This window comes from Molothrus aeneus, chromosome 3, assembly GCF_037042795.1.
Source record: "Molothrus aeneus isolate 106 chromosome 3, BPBGC_Maene_1.0, whole genome shotgun sequence".
In the NCBI taxonomy this organism is placed as follows: domain Eukaryota; kingdom Metazoa; phylum Chordata; class Aves; order Passeriformes; family Icteridae; genus Molothrus; species Molothrus aeneus.
This window is the reverse complement of record NC_089648.1, coordinates 56,910,191-56,929,709: the sequence shown is the minus strand read 5'-3', so window position 1 is coordinate 56,929,709 and position 19,519 is coordinate 56,910,191. Positions and strand designations below refer to the sequence as shown.

The 19,519-nt window shown below is 41.9% G+C and overlaps 1 protein-coding gene across 1 annotated transcript in view; it reads right to left on the bottom strand.

The window, feature by feature from the left end:
• Positions 1–18,651, bottom strand: part of SLC2A12 (solute carrier family 2 member 12) — a 30,335-nt gene extending 11,684 nt beyond the window's left edge. The window contains exons 1-2 of the mRNA XM_066545744.1: positions 18,431–18,651; positions 9,658–10,974 (exon numbers count right to left, since the gene is read on the bottom strand). Of these exons, the coding sequence (XP_066401841.1) occupies positions 9,658–10,974; positions 18,431–18,545 (1,432 nt within the window). The 5' untranslated portion in view covers positions 18,546–18,651. The remainder of the gene's footprint in view (positions 1–9,657; positions 10,975–18,430) is intronic.
• Positions 18,652–19,519: the final 868 nt, after the last annotated feature.

The window sequence follows — 19,519 nt, the reverse complement described above, 5'->3', positions numbered from 1 at the left end:
AATACTGAATCCAGGATAATCCTTTGAGGCATTTGTGGAGGAATGACTGCAGAAGCCAGAAGCCCTAATTCATGAGGAAGTTCTGTGTGAATTAGTTCAGCTTATCACATATTTCTCTTCTACAAAGTATGCAGAGGAGAAATTACCCAGTTGGGTGAGTAACCCTGTTTTTCCAGTACCCAAGGGCTACTGGTGGTCCTTGAGGGGTTGCACAGCAGAAAAAACCTGTTGTGACACAGCAACTGGGGACAATTTAGGCCTCTGCTCTTGAAAATCAGAGATTTTATTTGTGCACATGCCTCACAAAACTTCCAGTAGAAAGGATAAGCAATGTTTTACAACAGTGACTTATTTAGTGAGCAGCCTGTAGTGATCCAGGCTTTTTTAAGTTCCTCACAGGAAATGGCTGCCCATGCTTTGCTTTGGTTGCTGCTGGAGGAAGGCAGTGAGGAGGAAGGTGTGAAGGCTCTGTGTTTAACCTCCACAAAGTGTCTTTTAGTTCTGTTTCTTCCATAAGAGTTTTCTGCACTTAGGGTTGATTTTCCAATGCAGCAGAAGCTGGGTGCCCTCCTGCATGACCTTTCCCTTTGAGAAAATCTTCCTGGCTTTCCTCCCAGAGCTCAGTGTGGCACAGGAACTTGGATGCCATGGGAGAAACAGTCTCCTGCCTCCATGCACTGACTTACCATGCTCTCTGTGCTTTGGCTTCACCTTCCTCAGCAGAGCCAGTAAGTCATGTGATTAATTACACATTTTTACTTTTTCAGCATAACTGTTTCCTCATACTTTATAGTACCTGTTTTAGTTTCATGAATTTTACAAGTGAAATAAAATACTGACTTTGCACTTGAAGTCCTACTGACAGTTTTAGTTTCTGCACAAAGCTGGCCCAAGATTAGCTTGCCTCTAAAAAATTCTTCCCCAGCCCTCCTTCCTAAAGGAAACTGGATTTTATGAAGCTTGACAGATGACCTGCAAACATTTTACTGATTTCAGTATCAAAAGGATCTTGTCTCCTAGAACATGGTTAAGGAAACCAATATGAGCTAAACTTTAAAACTGTGCATAATTTTAAGCACAGGCTCCATTTCCCTTATGCAATGCCTTTGTGTCAATGGGTTTACTAACGTAGAACTATTAGTAAAGAGGTATTTACACTATGCAGAGCACCAAGCTCAGGATACTGAATCAAATCCCTCTTTATGTGGAGCATAATATGCCAAGCCACAGGAAGTCACCTACCTTTTCAACAGCAGATTGAACCACTGTCATTGCAGAGACACAGGAAGAGTGGCTGGGGCATGGTGTGGTCTCTCCCTCTTTTCACAGCAGCCAGGGCTCTGTCTCTCAGAAGGCAAAGCCTTTGGCCTGATCCACCAAGACTTTCCCTCATTAACATATTAGAGTTACAAACAGGAACACAAATGTCAGTGAAAATCATGTTTCTGATTTCAGATGCATTTCAATATACAGTTTAAATTCAGTCTTGGGGATGAAATATAATAACATAATAAAACAATTAAGAAGCTCCCACTGACATTCCCATGTCTCATTATCATAAAAGCAATTTTTCCTTCTTGTGACCTTTTTGACACTTACAAAAGCCTCCCAAATTTGTAGGTTTTATCAAGTGAGATAAGACAAACCTATTCATTTTATATTTTAGAAAGCACCCTCTGCAATTTGGAATCCTAGAATTAATATCCAGCTATCCAAAAATATCTTAAATTGGCTTGCACTTCACTACTACTAATCAGCCTTTGAAAAGGCAAACCTATTCTGGGATAGTTTGATGTGTTAACAAGAGGTTCCAGATAAACTTTATCTGGGGCAGGGAAATAGGGAGATATGGGCAATTTACAACCCTTGCTTTATTTTTCATTTTGGTATGCCTTGTCTTTCTACTGCAGCTTGGTAGTACAGACAGTATGAAATAGAGGCCACGTGAGGCAGCATTTGAATAGCCCAGGAATGATGAACTAGATAAGCATGTGGAGTGTCATATTCAAACCACATGGATGCATGCATTAAAAGACTATTCAGTACAAAAAAACAGTGCTAGGAATCTTGTCATAAAACAAAGAATCCAAGATAATTTTTTTTTATTATCTGAAATAGGACTTTCTGTACTGTTTCTCAGTGAAACATGCATATTCCCAAGGTTTATTATCTTCATTAAATTCCAACATAGCATTTAAGCACTGGATTGGTTTTGAAAACTTGATTTAGTCCCTACCACTCTCCCATTTTCCAGAGTAAACCACAAAAAATCATAAAATTTATGCTTCTAATTTCTGTGAATTTTAAGGTCAGGGCACAGCTGCTGGGAAAATGTAGAAACTCAAAAATAAAACATTGTAAACAAATGTCATGCAAGGCAATGTTGAGCATGAATGTCTGTTAAGATAAGATTCCTGTGCACTACAAATTAATATGACATGCTTTTAGAAGCCTGAAATACTGCTTTAATGTAGGAGATAGTGAGGTGAATTCTAGGTTTTGATCTGATTTTTTTACTGGTGTTTTCCAAGACAGTGCAAAACCATTAAGCACACAGTATTTCAAAACACAGGAACAGCCAACTAAATCCATAGAAGGTTCAGAATTTCCACACTAACAGTTCTCATTCCCACAAGATTGTCCAGTTTCAGGTCAAGCATTTGGTGGCCAAAATGAAGCCCAAGAGCATTAAGGGGCAGGGAAAAAGCATCCTATGCAATCTGGATTGTCAGGATGGCTGGAGGTATGACCTCTGTCATCGAGTCCCTGGGCTGTACTGTGTCATGTGTCAAACCAGCTGTTCTGGGTTTTGTTACAGATGCATTTAGTGACTGAGGTGAAAGACATGTAAAGGTTCAGCCTTTAACTGTGTTAGTGAATCTACTCAGGTAGCCAGTTAATCTAACAATCACAGGACCAAAGACAAAGGGATTATATTTGCCTCCAGTATAATTCTCTGGGCTTTATGGCAGTGTTCCAGCTCTGAATCTTGCCTTGATTAATCCAATAAAACACATAGAGAGAAACCACCACAAACCACTCAAAACTGTATAAGAAAGACAGTGATGGATTGATGATGGATTTACTTCCTTCTTCACCTCTATGAATTTCACTTTTCTTGTGAACCTTGCAGCTTTCTTCAAACCTCCTTGATCTTTCTTGCCTGATCCTTCTTCTCAATTTTCTCCAATACTGTTTTAAAGCTGCATTTAAATGACTCCAACAGCTCGCAATAAGACGTAGAGAAAACAAGTGGGTTTTTACATGGGAATAGAATAGAATAGAATAGAATAGAATAGAATAGAATAGAATAGAATAGAATAGAATACTTCAGTACAAAGGGACATACAATGGTCATCTAGTCCAACTGCATGACCACTTCAGGGCTTACCAAAAGTTAAAGCATACTACATGTGGAATGCTGTCTAATTTAGTTTCCCAGTCATCCTAAAGTTCCTTTAACAGCCAGTAAAGAAGGGAGCATTGTGCCAAAGGAAAGGTCACAGATTTCACAGGTTTCACAGAATATGCTGAGTTGGAAGGACCCACAAGGATCATTGAGTCCAACTTTTAAGTGAGTGGCCTGTACAGCGATTGAACAGAGGCTGAACCCACAACCTTGGTTTTATTCACACCATGCCCTGAGTAAGAGAGCAGGGGTCTGAAAGTCCCACGTTGGTGAAGAAAATATCAGCCTTTGTTGATAATCTGAGGAATCTGGCTCCTGCATCAGTTGGATTCCCAAACACATTGAAACATCTGTTCCATTTTAGGTACAAATTATCTCAGTTTTAAAGTATTCATTCAAGCTGATATAAATTTAACTCAGATATACTCAATATGGCAAATCTGCCTAGGTTTAAACTAGAAATCGACATATATCATCCTAAACTACACTTTCATCAGTAAAAATTTGCTCTTAAGGTGTGCCCTCTCTAGGGGCTTGTCTTTACCAACTTCTCTGCACAGGTTTTGCTCCTCCCAGGGCTGATGATCCACACAGAGAGCTCCCACAGCAGCAAGATGGTGCATCACAGTAAGGCTTGCTGGAGACCACAGTCCCTGCACCATCTTGGGGGAACTCAGCCTGGTGGGCACAAAGCCACAACCCTGGGTCTTTCATGTGGGAGGAATTTAACCAGTGTGAAACTAGTAAAACATGAAGGCAGGCTTGGTGGCCTGCCAGCCTTGCCTGCATTAGAATAAAGATAGTGACTGTAGTGACTACAAGCCCCTGTTTTGTTCACCTGTGTTTATCCTCTCTTGTGCCTGCTCCAACAACTTTGAATCTGCCTGCTCTAAGTGCCTCTGCATCCACACAAGGAGAGAAGGGAGATGTTAGAGATCCCCAAATGCAGGAGGAGCATTAGTCTGAGGTGGTTATGAGTGGCTGAGAGTCCATCAGAGAGTCATCCTGGGAGGAAGTGCTGTCCTCAAAACTGCAATGTCCTAATTTTGTGGGTCCTGTGCTTGCCCTCCCCTTGTACAAGGTCTGCAGACACACTTTGTATCCACTGAGAGTCTGGACCTCACAGCCCTGGGCACTGGTGTGCTGCTCCCAGCAGTCAGCTGGGTCTCCTGTTTTGTAGGTAATGTGCTCACTTCTGGAGCTAAGAAGAAAGAGTGATGAGCACGTGATTTTTTTCCAGTTTTCTAATCAGAAATATTCACCTGATGGCTGAGGCTAGCAGATGGCTGCAGAGGCCATTATATCCCAGCCTGATAAGGCTTCCTGTGGATATTTAATTTCACTCTTTAACAGGTATTTAGCAATACCAAAGTACTGCCAACACTACAAGCACCCACTCATGGGAGCTATGATTCAATGGGACTGCAAAAGCAACATGGAAAATCAGGGTTTGCAATAAATTCTAAACCGCTCTTCCAAGACCTGGTTATACACTTGTTGACCATAAGTATGTTAAAAATACATGGATAGATAAATGTATTTCTTTGTGCCAAACCCTGAAACCCAGGAAACACTTCTCCAGCTGCAGACACTGACTTGCCTTTGGTGTGTTGTGCCCACAGGAATCTGAGTGTAAAGAAGGCTCTAAGTGCTTGGATCTGCAGCTCCAAGCTGTTGCCTGAAAGAGGAGTTTGTCTCCAAGAGAAGAGCTCTAGAGTTTATCCCTTGGCTCTGAAGAGCCACACAAAACTGGCAGCTGCTCTAGGACATGAAGTAATAGAACATCTTTGTCCCAGGTTGGCAGAGACATAAGTACCTTCAGACTTTTTACAACTAAGTTTTGGAGTTTTGAGGATGATTCATGTCATGAAATTGCCCCTCAGTCTCACTTGTAGGTGTTTTTGTGGATTTTCATCTGCATGCTCAGCATGAAATGCCATGAAGCCAGCAGAGCTGATGTGATTTGCTCCACCAGATTATCCCTAAGTTTATTGGCCAACTGCCTAAATGCTTTTGCAGTTACACAGAAATGTGTTTAAAGGACTCACAGAGGAAGAGCTCTTGTGCAAGGCACCAATGCCATACATGCAGTCTAAATGCATACATTTGACATCCCTCTCTCATTAAAGGTGTTCTTCATTCCACACCAAAAAATCCTTGAGATGTTAATGGATTCCCTTGGACTTCACTTCCACAGTATGTGCAAAGAGGTACTGCCCAAGTCCTGTTTTGCTCACTTGCCTTTAATTTGCAAGAACAAATTCAGACTGGGAAAACAGACTTTCTGTTTGGTCCAGAATCAGTCGGCATTACTTGCTTCTCAGCCTAGCATTTCTTGGAGCCACGCTGACTTCTTTTTGATAAAGAACATTGCCTCTAGACCCCATTGCATCCTGCATACCTGTGTGTGGTGCTACTGTATTTCTTCCAGCTATTTACTGATGAGATCATCTCACTCAGGGGGATATGCAGGAAATATGGGGGAAGTTGTCCCTAGTTAGTATTTGATCATAAATGGTGCAAAAGGAGATGGTCAAGGCAGAAAAGCAGATCTTTGGTAATGGGTGCAATCTGATATCTGAATTTTGTTCACTGGGTCTGTGAGGAGAACAGCAGAGCTCTGGGTACCCACTCTGTTTCAGAGAGGCTATAGCTGCCCTTCAGTTGCAAACCAAGAGAACTCTTTTGCACATACTCTATCCAAACACAGGAATGCTATACTTACAGCCTTATTTTGGAAAATAAGTCTGACATCCCAGGAGCATGGCTTTCCTCGTTCTGGCATCCCTACATGTTGCACCACACACAGTGGCGAATGAAGGAAGTGAGACCTCTTTATGAGAAAGGACCTCTAGTTTTTGCCCCTCAAATGGTTTGAACAGAGCAATTGGCAAATTAGATGCCCTGAAACTATTTCAGTTAATACTGTGCCATTTAGTAAGTGTCCATGCATAGTAATAGCCCTGACTAGTTTATTTCTGTGTGTTCTTTATGTTAAATTAATTTCCAAGGTCACATTGAGTGATCACATTTTAGCCTGGGCGATGAACTGGTGATCTACCTCCACACCACGCTCGTCTCATCAGCCTGCACTCATTGGCCCCTGTGAAAGGCACAGCACTGCTTCTGCCAGGCTCAGACTTCTCCCGTCCCTCCCCTGTCCACATGCAGCAGGTTCCAATGCTTCTCTCCACAAACATGTGCTGCAAACAACCAGGAGCCCTCTCTCACTCCTCATCCTCCACATGGGAGCCGGGAGTGGTTTCTTTAGGGCTCTGCAGGCATCATTCCCTCCTGAGAATGGCTGATCCTTGTTTGTCCTTTCTGACACACAGGCAAAGGGTAACCCAAGACAAACGAGGGTGTCAAGCAAGCCCCCTTAGCTAATGACTGAATGCCTTGAAACACCTCTGCAAACACCCAAAGAGAAATGGCATGTGCTGTTCTGTGGTGTGATGCAACACTGATTTGTTGCATCTACAAAACGTCCTCATAATTGTGTGAAATTGAGTGTGAACAAGCACTTGAATTGCAGTTCATCAAACATAATTAAACTGAAACACAGCAGCAGAAATACCCCTTTTATCTTGTGTAAGGGATGATAATATAAATACAGAGCACCCCAGAATCAAAAAATTGACTAAGCAGATGCTTGCTAGTCTGTGAATTCTTTTGTAATGCAAAAATGACTTTTATCTCTCACTGTCTATTTTTGAATGCTCATCATTGTGATGCCTGGATGTTTTGATAAAGGGCAATAAATATATTTAGCATATGCTTAGTTCATTTAAAAAATCAATCTACTTTATGTAATTTGGCAACAAAAGAGAAATCATTTATAAATGTCTGCTACATTAATCTGGATTGTAACTCTCTTTGATGAGCATTAAAAAAAAAATAAAAAGGGTAAAAAAAAAGTACAAAGTACTTAAAAAGAAGATGATAGAGCTCAGATTGTGTGATCTGTCCTGTGAAGAGTGTGGCATCTCCTAAAGGTCCTACATAAAGTCTCCTTTATCCCCACAGAACATAGTGCAGCACAGACTCAAAATAAAGTGGGTGAATTTATTCCAGAAATGGCCTTGTGGTGTGGAAAGAAAGGAGCAAGATCTTCTCTGCTCTTCATCCAAAAGATGTCAATTTGATCTACAAAGAGAGGCATTCTCAACACCACCTTCACCTTAGCCAGCCATTGCATGGGGGCAGGCATTGCATGGAGCATGAGTTCCCACTGAAAACACAGTGGGGCAGGTGCTACAGTGCTTTTGTCCCCAGGTGCTCCAGGCACAGCCTGGACACAGCAGCCAGCCAGTGCAGCCTTGATGCCTCCTTCCCACTGACCAGCAGGCAATGGAGAACAGTCTGGTCCAGAGCACAGGCCAGATTTAGGGACGAGTAACATAAACATGTTAAAACTATTTACTTTATATAAGCAGAGGGCCTCATTTTTTTTCTTTACACTAAGAAAGCTAGGCTTTGAAAACACATTCAGGGATTAGGGCTCCAAACAGGAGATGTTGTAGGCTGTACAAGAGACACAAATTATAACCTTGCATCCCAATCCAGACTATTCAAGCATGATAGATCCTTTGAAGATTCCAACAATCTCTTGGTTCTCTAACTCTTGCATTTTCTATACTTTTTAACTGAAATTTTAACTGAACAGTGTGCTTTCAAGGTAGGAAAATGCCTTGAAAGGACTCAGCTGCAATTTGAAATGCCTGTATCTCTGCTAGATCTGGCCTTCACTTGGTAGGCAAACACATCTGTCAGTACAAATTGCCTCACAGTGGCTTTATACATGATTTCTCCATGATGGAGCTGAGAGGGTGTCTGTTCTTTCCCATTTTCTGTTTGAAAGCATTTGAGCTCTCAAGTCAAGAAAGAGGTCAAAAAACAAGCACTGGCCTCAGAGACTTCTCAGATCAGCCTGGAAAACACATCAGTTTTTGTAGCCCTCAAGAAAATAGACACTGTTCTCATTAACTGTACATTAAGCCAACTCAAATGACTAAGAACCCGTTTACAGTCAGGTCACCAGGAAAGCAGATTTCAGCAGGAGGCCAAGGCTGAACATGTGACCCCACTCTAAGGGTCATTAAATATATGTTTGAAATGCCCAAATAAAAGTTCAAGTAACATTTTCTTTTCTTTGCACTTTACCTCCCTGTTTTTGAACCTATGTCACAGAAAGCAGAATCCAGCCCCAAGACAATCTTCAAGGGAAGGAATAATGCTGTAATAACACAGTCAAGCTTGCAACCCTGGCAATGAATGCTTATCTCACACTGCTCTCCCCGTGAGCAATGTTTAAAATAAATAAATACTGCAGGGGAGTTGTTGTTAGCACAATTGTTGGGTTGTATCCTTGTGACAAGCTTTTTATCATAATAGTACAGGAGAGTACAGTTTGTTTGCAATGCAAGTTTGAGCCAGAGTGCAAGAGCACATAAAGTCTGTTAATAAATAATGGGCTGGGCATGTGGGTTTTGCAGAGCGACTTAAAAAGTCAACCCCTTCAAAGTACAACATTATGCAAGTGCTATTGAAACAAAACAAAAGAAAACAGAGAGATTTAATTTCTAGTCCCTTGGAATGACAGACATGCTCTCCCTTGGGAGAGAGTGAGACCCGTGCAAGTGTGATGGCAGGTGCAGCAGTACAGTGTCAGCTGTACAGGAGCGCACCTTTGTGCCCTCCCACTTGTGCTGTTCCACCCAAGCAGTGGCAATGGTACTATGGCTTGCTCATGAATTATGGTACCTTGAATGTGTTTTCCATATCTGAAGACTATTACACAGTCAGAGGAACAGATCCTCAGCAGGACTCAGGTTGGTATTTTGTGGATTTGACAATGTCATACCATACAGAGGTCCAGAGCTTATCATTATTTTGGGTTTAGGAGCTAGCAGCAGCAAATGCCTACATCCTAACCTTCCCAGTGTAAGGACACAATAGACTAGAAAGAGGAAAGATAGCCAGGGGCTCCATAATTTTGCTGTACAAAGCTAACAGCAGTTCTTGGCTGAAGAGGGAACAGTTAATTTCAGTGAACAGAAGGGAGATCAGGTCATTGGCCTTAAGGGGCAGGACCTCTTGCTATAAAGTACATGCCAGGCCTACCAGGATGGTGTGTGACAATACCAGTGCATACTGGCAGACAACAGTGCTTTGCCCAACTTAGGAACTGCCTCATCCCAGCACTTAATAATGTAAGCTACAAATAGTTAGAAAAATTAAACACTTACTTGGTCCAAGACCTATGGAAAATGCAGCAACATAGACAAGCAGGCTGGCCAGTGAGACCCATTTCAGGACAACAGGAACCTCCCCACCTTCCATGTGAGACCCTGTTGTGCTTTTGCCTCCTGCCAGGGCAGTCCTGTTCAGTTCTCCTATCCTGGAAACATCTGGGCTTTGTACATCAAATGACAATCTTTCTGTTGAAGGCCTGCTAGCAAAGAGGTCCTTGAGACTCCCATTGGTGACAGTGAAGTTTCCTGGTCTCTGGAGAGAAGAATCCTCTGGAGACTGGCTTCTGCAGACCTTGGTTAAATTCACATGTATGTTATGGTTCACCAAGCCCATAGTGACCAACGATATTGCCATAACAGAAGAGCCAATACACAGAAAAGTTTTACTTCCAACTTGATCCACAAAAAACGTGGCTGGGACTGTGCTGACCACTTTAACCACTCCAACTCCAGTGGAAGCCAAGCTGGCAGCTTCATTGCTCTGGAACCCAACTGACTTCAAAACAGTCGATGCATAAAATAAAATGTTGGGTTGCCCAGTTGTTTGCACAAAAAAAACTAGAGTGAGTCCTACCAGCATTCGGGCCCTCATGTTGTTTTTTGAACGAAACAGGTCCAAGAAACTATACTGATGTTCATCTTTCAGGGAAGACTTAATCACAGTAAGCTCTTTAGTAGCATCTGATGTTTCCCGTAGCCTCTCCAGTACTTTTCTCGCCGCTTCATCATCATTTTTCATCACAAGAAACCGAGGGCTTGGGGGAAGGAAATACATGGCAACAGCCTGCAAAGCACCCAATGGAATCACCAGGCCAAACATGTACTTCCAGCCGTGAGATATGCTGGCAAATGCATAATTTGAAATATAGGCAAAGAGAATGCCCATCACAATCATGAGTTCATTTAATGACACAAGGAGGCCTCTTCTGTGCTGTGGGGCGATCTCAGCGATATACACACATGTGGCAATTGATGATAAAGATATGGAAATACCTATGGCAATCCGGCCCACAATGAGTACCTCGTATGATTCATAGGGCAGCAGAATCAGACTCCCCAGCACAAGTAAAGAAGATGCAATAATAATAGCAAGTCTCCTTCCAAATCTATCTATAAGAAATCCACCAGTAAGGGATGCAAATAAGGCCCCAAAAAGCAGGGAACTTACAATGACTTCCTGCTCTTTGCAAGAGAGTGTTAAAATGCTGCTCATCTGAAGAAGAGCTCCAGAGATAAGGCCCAACTCATAGCCCATCAGAAGTCCACTTATGGCAGCAATGGCAGAAGATAGAAAAGTGAATGTTCCACAACCTGAAATAAGAGGATAAAACAAAAAACCTTGAAAGGGTGATTTCTGCAACATTCTGACAATTAATAAAAACTTTGTTTGATCTACCAGTTTAAAAAAATCTCTCTGTAACTTTTAGGCAAAGCAGTTAGGTACAATACACATCCAGCAGCAGTGGTGACATAAAAGCTATTTACATAAAAAGCTAATTCTGAAAAGAAAAAACAAAGTAATGAATATAAAATCTTTAGTTTTAATGCCTTTGTGTCCCTTATCTTTCTGATCAAAAGTCAATAAGGTTTTGATCAGGTCCTAAATAATTAAACCGTTTGCTTCAGAATATTATTGCAAAAAGAAATGGTGAGAAAGCAATTTTTGCCTTGAGATTTTTCAGTGTTTTTCCTAAACTGAGAAACTCTCATCCACCCAACTAGAGTACCATGAGCAAGGAAAGCATAAATTTCTTAGCCAAATTGTTTCAACCTTGACTCAAATAAGTAACAAGTTTTCCCTCACCACTTATTATTTCCTTTGTTTCTCCTGAGGATGACATGAAGGCTGCTGGTACCGTTGTTTTTATTTTGCCAAATTGGAGACTTATTCAGTGAGCATCAGGCTGATGCAGGTATGTGGGATATTCTAGGGACACTGATCTTTGAGGTAAACACATGAACTTTCTGGGCTTTGCTCACATCTAAACTCAGATTCTTTGGAATATCTTGATCAAATATTTTGCATCGCTTTTGATGGCCATAATGTCAGGAACAAGAAACAGATGATGAAAACAATGCAGATCATATGCCTTTGAATCTCCACTTTAAAACAAACTCATCTTATACAATTGTGATTCATTGTTTATTGTTACAAGATAGATTTGACTGATCATATTCTACTAACTGTGAAGCCTTTTGCACCCTAAACCTTGAGGAATACATCAATTTGTTATTGTTGGTCTCGTTCTTCCTCCCAGCATGATTTTCCTCGCATCATGATGTTGGCTGCCACACAGCTAGGAAAAGAGTAAATCAACTTCTGATTTTGCAATTAGTTAGAGAGATGGGATGTGTCAGAGGAGAGGTGGCTTTTGCAGCATAACAGTCTGTATTTAGTTAATTCTCCTGGAACGAGTGGTATATGGTCTAATTGGAAATGATACACAGAGTTTGTTTATTTTTAGTTCATTTTCTAAGGCATTAAGGCTCTTTGATCACACTGACTGCTCAGAGTTCGTTGCCAATAATTTTGAGCACATTGGTGAGGATCAGCCCTATTTGATAGAGGATATTACATTTCAAAAGCAAATCTTGAATAGAGAGAAGGAGAGCAGCCCTAGCAGTACATCTGCACTGCTAAAGTAAACAGTGCCAGAGCCCAGGCCCAGACCCTGGCATGTGGCCACATACTCTACTAAATTGCTGGCAGGATCCCTGGCACATTTGCAGCCCAAGCCACCTTGTGTTCTCCTAACAACTCCCAGAATCAAACAATTCCACCACCCCACCCTGCAGCCGCTCCATAGGCAGATGGGTTATTATGGAGGGTAGCACAGCACAACTGTGAATATAAGCAATGCCTCAGGGGTCAGGGGAGATGTGTAAGCCCATTATGTTTATTAAGATAAGTATCACCTATTAGCTCTCCTAACTTTGAGCCAAACAGCAGCCCTGAAATACTGAGTGCACCAAATGCACCTCAACTCACTCAGCTGCTGAGCTGGTGTGGCTGGCAAACCAGAGATAGATAAGAGATAGGGGAGAAGCACACGGTTTTGTCTTGATGGGCTATAAGGACACAGAGGGAATGGGATTATTGTGAAAAGTCTTTCAGAAGTGGGGGGCAGGTGGTAGATTTATTGGGAATGGAGATGGGACATCTTGAAGAAAATAACAGAAACAAATATGCAAAGTGCTCCAGTGATAGAGCAATCTTTTTTATATTGTTGTTGTCCAGATCTGTTAATATTTCTAAAGATTTTTCTTCTTTTATATCTACAGTATCTGAGACCATTTCACTGATTTTAAATAGAAGCATGGGTTAGGTCCTGCTGTACTTACTTCCTTCACCCATTGAACAGTACTTCAGTGGAAATACTGCTGACTACAGCTAAGCTGCTTTGTGCTGCATCCTGCAATGCACATATGCAGTATTTGTTTTATCATTGCAAAACATAATTTCTCCTTCCCGTTTATACTTTTGCTTGCTTGCTGCATATTATTGTATCTGGAGTTGCTTGCTTGCTGCATATTATTGTATCTGGAGAATATACCCTTCCAGTGAATCCTGGCTGGAAATCTGGGCTGATAACAGCACAGTGAGTGTTGTGCTGAAGGAATGAGCATATCAGAAACTAAACTGCTAATCTAATCACAGTGCTCTGCCCAAACTACTGTTCAGTGCTGACATTTGTGCTTTCTTGAATATCTCTTGAATATTTTACATCATTGAGCCAAATATATTTTATGTAGGATTTTACCTCAAGTTATATATTATGGACTAGAGAGCATTGTGTTCATCCAGTCTGACACTCACAACAGCACAACATGATCCTTCAGACACACTTCAATTATGTTTTATCTGAACCAGGTGATTTAAAACATTTAACTTTGATTTAAAAATGGCTATTGATAGAAAACCAATGACTTTAAGTCATAGGTCATCCCAATGGTTAATTGCTTTCACTGTAAGCTATCTGCAAATTATTTCTAGACCTAATTTCTGCAACTTTGGCTTCCAGCCATCAGATCCCATTCTCCATGTCCCCACACTTAACTGTGTTCACTGAGTACAAACTTATAGCCCGCCATTGGGTCATCCACAGACATCTCCTTTATTAGCTGCTTACCCTGTGAGGCTTTACAAGTTCACCAAATTCTTAAGTATTCAAACCTCTGTTCTCTGAACTTTTTCAGACCACCAACTTCTTCAGTAAATTGTGATCTGGACCCAGCGTTCCTGCAGTGATTACACAGTGCCAAAGAGAAACTTGACATAATTTTTCCAGTCCTGGTGGACACTTCCCTCTCTGCTTGTCCAAGGATTCTCACAGACACATACAGAAGCTTATCTTCTGGTTATCATTCAGGAAAACCTACTTCTTTTCAGACTGGATTCTTTCCAAGGCACTGCCTTGTCTTTAAATATGGCCTGCCTTGTTTTATGCTAATGAGGAATGCAAATCACTTTACATTTGTCTGTATTAGGGTTCAACTTACCTAACTGTGAAATATCTACATCATCTCTAGATTTCTCTTGTAACCACTTGAGAAAAATAGGCACTTCTAGACATCTGAATTAGAGCGGATGCCTACTTCCCTCCATTGCCTATAAAAGGAAACTGTGTGGCTTGCTCAGATGCAGATGTCTAAAGTTAGCAGAAAGGAACCCCAGACAGCACATTCACTTGCAGTCAGCAGGCCAAAGCATCCGAATTGCATTCAGCCAGTGACATGTCCCATTTATTAAACACCCATCACCTTTATCACCCTGTTAAATAATTTGTTATTATTTTCTTCCAAAAAACTAAGAACGTAAGTAACAGAGGGGCAAAAACTGAATTTAAGGCTCTCCAGCCAAAACACAGCAGCATGGACAGTGTACTCTGTTGATACTTTGAAGTCTGTGTCCTGCATAGTTCTTAATTCCTAAAATGTTGGGAGTGTCATTTTTGTATGGTTTCACTTTCTGAATGAGTGTCATGTCAAATATCTTGATAAAGTCCACCACCAGCACTGTTCTTTACAATCCAAACTGTGCTCACATCAGCCTGTGGTCCTTAGATCAGAGAAATTGAGATGGCTATTTATTTTTCGTCTGAGAGTCTGTACAAGTTGGATGTAGAGCTTGGACATCTGGGAATTGATAGGGAAGCATTCAAGCCCATATATTTACTGCTTCTCCAAGCAGAGCAACTTGATCAATGTCTTCATGTTTATTTTTTTTTTGTTTTTACTGGGTCAGCTGGTATCCTTCTTCATGTGTCCAGTGACACATACTCACAGTTGTACAGAAATAGTGGAGGGCTGTAACTAGAGCACCCCCGAATGAGAAGCAGATCCTGACGTGATGCAGAGGGAGACACATTGTCCTCTTGCATTAGCAGCAACAAAGTCAGTAGTTAACCTGGTGTCTCTTGTCCCTCACAGGCACTATTCCACCGAAAAACATTGTTATATCACCATGAGCTTTTGTTTTAACTGGTGTACCCGAAACTTGCCTGCTCACCACTGCCTGCTGAGTTAAACCTTGAAATCTCTGCTCAGTTTCCCTTCATGACCTTCCTCTAGGCAAAATTCCCTCTGACTTCAGCATATGTTTTGCTTTAACATTTCCAGATAAAAAATGTTGCAGTAGTTGTACTCACAATTCTTTTAAGTGTCACTTTGAATGATGCTGCTGGCAGTTCTTAGGCATTCCTTTTTTTTACAAAAAGCTTCTTTATATATTTATACATATATTTCTCTTATTTTTATGAGATGCCAACAGAGCATATGGCAGTGTACAGCCCAGGGGAATAAAATATTTTAATGATAGCTACCAGACAATTTTCTCCTTCTGTCTGCCACTAATGCCATGGCTAATGAGTGTGTGGCTGGAATGTGACAAGTGATTGGAAAGTCTATTCTCTAGTTTCCCATGTAAACAAAGTGGTTTCTCACAACTGTTGTTCAAGTCAAAAAGCAGCCCAACTTGGCAAACAAACCTATCTTTAAGAACATTTGTTGGAAGTGTTTATGCTTGGTTCCTGAAAAGGAGACCAACTGCAGTTGTAGTACAGCAGCACACTGTACTGACCATGAGGCTGGACGGGGCCAAGTACAAAGGGTGTGCCCCTTTACTCACTTTCAAGCACATATTTGGGAAAATACATTCATTCCAAAGGCACAGTATTTGGTCTGTGCATGTATCTTATGGGCATTATGGATAAATGATCAGTGCCAGGGAAGATCCGCAAGCAGGCTGATTTGGGAAACAGCACTCTTCACCTGCCTAATGGGAGGGAGAGATATGGGAAAGGAGCCCTTTCCTGCCCAGTTTGGCAGTACCAAGCTCCATGTTAGTCAGACTCCGAGATTTCTGTGATGTAGTTTTCTTTGCTTTCTCCCAAGAGATCATTCAGGGTGCATATAGAAAACTACGGGGGGGGGGGGGGGTGTTAGGGAGAATACTTTATGTAACCTGTGCAAATATATCTATTTGGATAGGAGCAGACTAGACAATCTCTTCCACAATGGTACTTTCTTCTGTTTACTTTGATTCAATCTGAGATGAGAAACATCTCCATTTAGAAGGGAAGGAAAGTATTTTCCTGTCAGGAAAGTTCTTGAAATCCTTGCAATTTCTTTGATCTATTTAGACCTTTGGAAAGTGAATTCAAGTTCTGTCAACCATTGGTTAATAAGCACAGGTTAAAAAACCCTAATGAGTTGAATGCATTGCCTAGATATAAATCCACAGCATGGAGTATCTTTTTTTTTTTAATAGAATGATATCTACTTTTATCTACAATAAATTTTAAAACTACAGCATCTGTATTTGAAAATAAGCTGTCTCTAATAACAGATTTGTTTTCCACCTGAGTGCTGTCTGACATACAAAATTTCAAGGGATATAGTATTTAAATTTCCCAACTTGTATTAAACAGTATTTTGCTGAAGTGTATAATATGAGGATCTTTTTTTTTTAGGATAAATGTTTGATGGCATGTATTGGGAATTGCTGCATAATTAAATCATGGTTTTGCTTCTCATAAAAGGTAATTTTCCCATTTTCATGTTATCATGATCTTTGCTGTGCTGCCACAGTCACTTTCTCTATCTCATCCAGTTGTTGGGTATAAAGAGATATATGTTACTCTGTTGCTGTATTCTAACACCTGAGGTTTCTTTAGATCCAGCAGCTGCTCAATAGGTGCATTTCTCCTATTACCTAAAATACATCTGACCTACCAGAAATAATGTCAGGGCCATGTGGGATCACAATCATTTGACAAATGGGAATCCTCCCACCCAAGTGTGAAAGGCAAACCCAAAACAAATACTTTGTAAATTGAACTAAAAGAGAAGGTCGAAACAAATATTCCACTAATCTAAACTCCTCCAGTGGTGGGAAGCACTGAATACTTTGTACAGTATAAGCCATAATGTACTTTGTAAACAATATTCAAATTTCATTAACAAAAGCTCCCTGACAATGATGGAAAGACAGGGAATACAGATCCCAGACAGACCCACCATGGCCATGTCCTCTCTTACTGCTCTGCTATGTAATTTCATTATGTCAACAGGCAGCCTATCCCCTCATTACATGAAATGGCATTTGGGTTTTGTTTTGTTCGTTTCTAGTAAGAATCAACAAGTTCTTTTAATTTCTAAATATGTAATTACATATTCCTCAGGTTACTGCTTTAATTTTTGAGGGTAAGGATAGATATGCAACTTGCACATACTCTTCTAACCTTAACCCATGTGCTGCAGAAATTTTGCTGTTTATTGCTATCCTATAACCATCTGCACTGCTCTCCTCAGTCCCAAAGGCAATGTTAAATGTGTCTGCCCACCTACTGACTTTCTGTTCTTGGCTAACCTCTGATTCCAGTATCAGGAGACATTGCTTGACGGATCACTATTACACTCCAACAAAGCATTTGTGCCTATGGTTCCTGAATATTCCTGCGTTAATCAGTTCATTCAGCTCAAAGTGAACAAAATCTCCTTGGGACATTGTCATTTCTGGCTTATGACCATGCTGTCTTGTTTGGGTACAGCTTATAATAGGGCATAATAAGCCTTGTGGCTGAGAAATATCATGATTGTGGGGCATTATCCCCTTCATCTTATCATCTGGGAAAGTGTTTGAAAATGCAAAACCACACTGCAACTGAGAAAAACTGGCTGGGTAGGACAGCAAAGATGAAGAGCTATGAAATGCAGTTTCTGCACTTAAAACTTATTGCAGAATAAATGTTACAGCTAATTTTTGAGGGTGTCAGCACAGAAACCCTGTTTCTTCCTGAAATGCTAGGGAAGTAAAAACAGGAGGGAGACCCTGTCCCCCCACCCTGAACTGTTCCCCTGCATGGACAGGTGCAGTGCTTGCCTGGACTTCCTCCACTCACTCTGGTGAAAGGGCTGAACTGCCCCCGAGTGTGCAAGGACCAGATCACTGCTGTTAGAGGGCAGCAGGTTCTCCTATCTTTCAGATGGCTGATGGTCATAAAGGAAAATGATTTACACAACAGACAGCACCTACACGAGCAGTAGGACCAAGGCCTTTTAGGGAAAGTATCACACATTCAGAATTCATTCAAAATTCATTCAAAATTCAAGCTGGCAGTCCCCGTCCTTGCTCACATGTTCCCCTCTTGCACGTTTAGAAACTGAGAAGGCACGTCCCGGGCGTCCCTGTGCTTTGTGGGGCCGAGCATTCGCGATGCGGGCAGCTGCAGCTGCCACAGCTGGCTCTCAGCTCCTGCCTCCTTACCTGCTGCAGCCGGGAGCCGGCAGCGGCTGCAGCCCCGGCCGCGCTCCTCATCCTCCCCTGCTCCCATCGCCTGGCTCTGCTGGCTGAGGTCCTCCGTGCTCTGCCCAGGTGCCATCAGTGCCCCTTCGCACCTTGGGCGGGAGCACTTCACAGCGCCGCGCTCCTTCCCCGGCCGGCCAGGAAAGGGCAGCTTGTTTTCCTCATGGCAACAAGTTCCCGAAGCTGGCTGAAACCAAATGCAAACCACAAAGTGGCTCGTGAACAACTTTGTTGCTATTTCAGAAGGCTTTGCCCTTTGCAGTGACACAGGCTGTTGCTATTCTGGGGAGCCTATTGCAGGCGAGGGGAGGGCCGTCTGTCGGAAGTATTGCTTTTGCCTTTTAACAAATAGTTGGGACATCAGACATCTATCCATGCACAGCTCCATGCACATTCCTTACCCATTCACTTACAGGGTCTCTCTCTTTTTTCCTCTCTTTTCCTCCTCTCCCTGTGTTCATACGCACAGGTTTTTAGCAGAGAAGGCACACTGAAGGGGAGGGTTTGAAGTGTTTGCTCTGTCAGCTAAAGTTAAGGCACGGAGCACACACACACGGCATTGCTGCATTCTTGTAACTTCTGAGCAAATTATAGTGAGAAGTAGTGGAAAGGAAAACAACCATGACAGCTCTTTGCAGCCAGTGATAGTATGAACCAGGACTTTACATGGCAAAGATGCACGTGGTATTTTACAAGCAAATGCAGGGCAAGCCACCCTTCTTTCCATGAGAATTATTTGTAGAAAAACTGAGACTTTCTCAGCTATATTGAGTCAAAGACTTGATTTTGATCACTGCTGGGAGCCACTCCATCCTTACTTGCTTCTGTGGCAGCAGTGGCCAGGGGCTGGATGGCAGCAGGAGGGAAAGTTTGTGCATGGGTGCAGGTGAGCTGCCTATAGAGGCTGCCTGTCCCGCTCTCTCCCAGTCCTGGGAGAGCCTCCAAGTGCTCTCAGCAGACCCACTGCCTCCATCAGGCAAGTTGTCCAAGTTACCCCCAGTGGGAATCACTGTTGTATAATCTGGCAGTGCTGCAGGCTTCTTGTTTGTT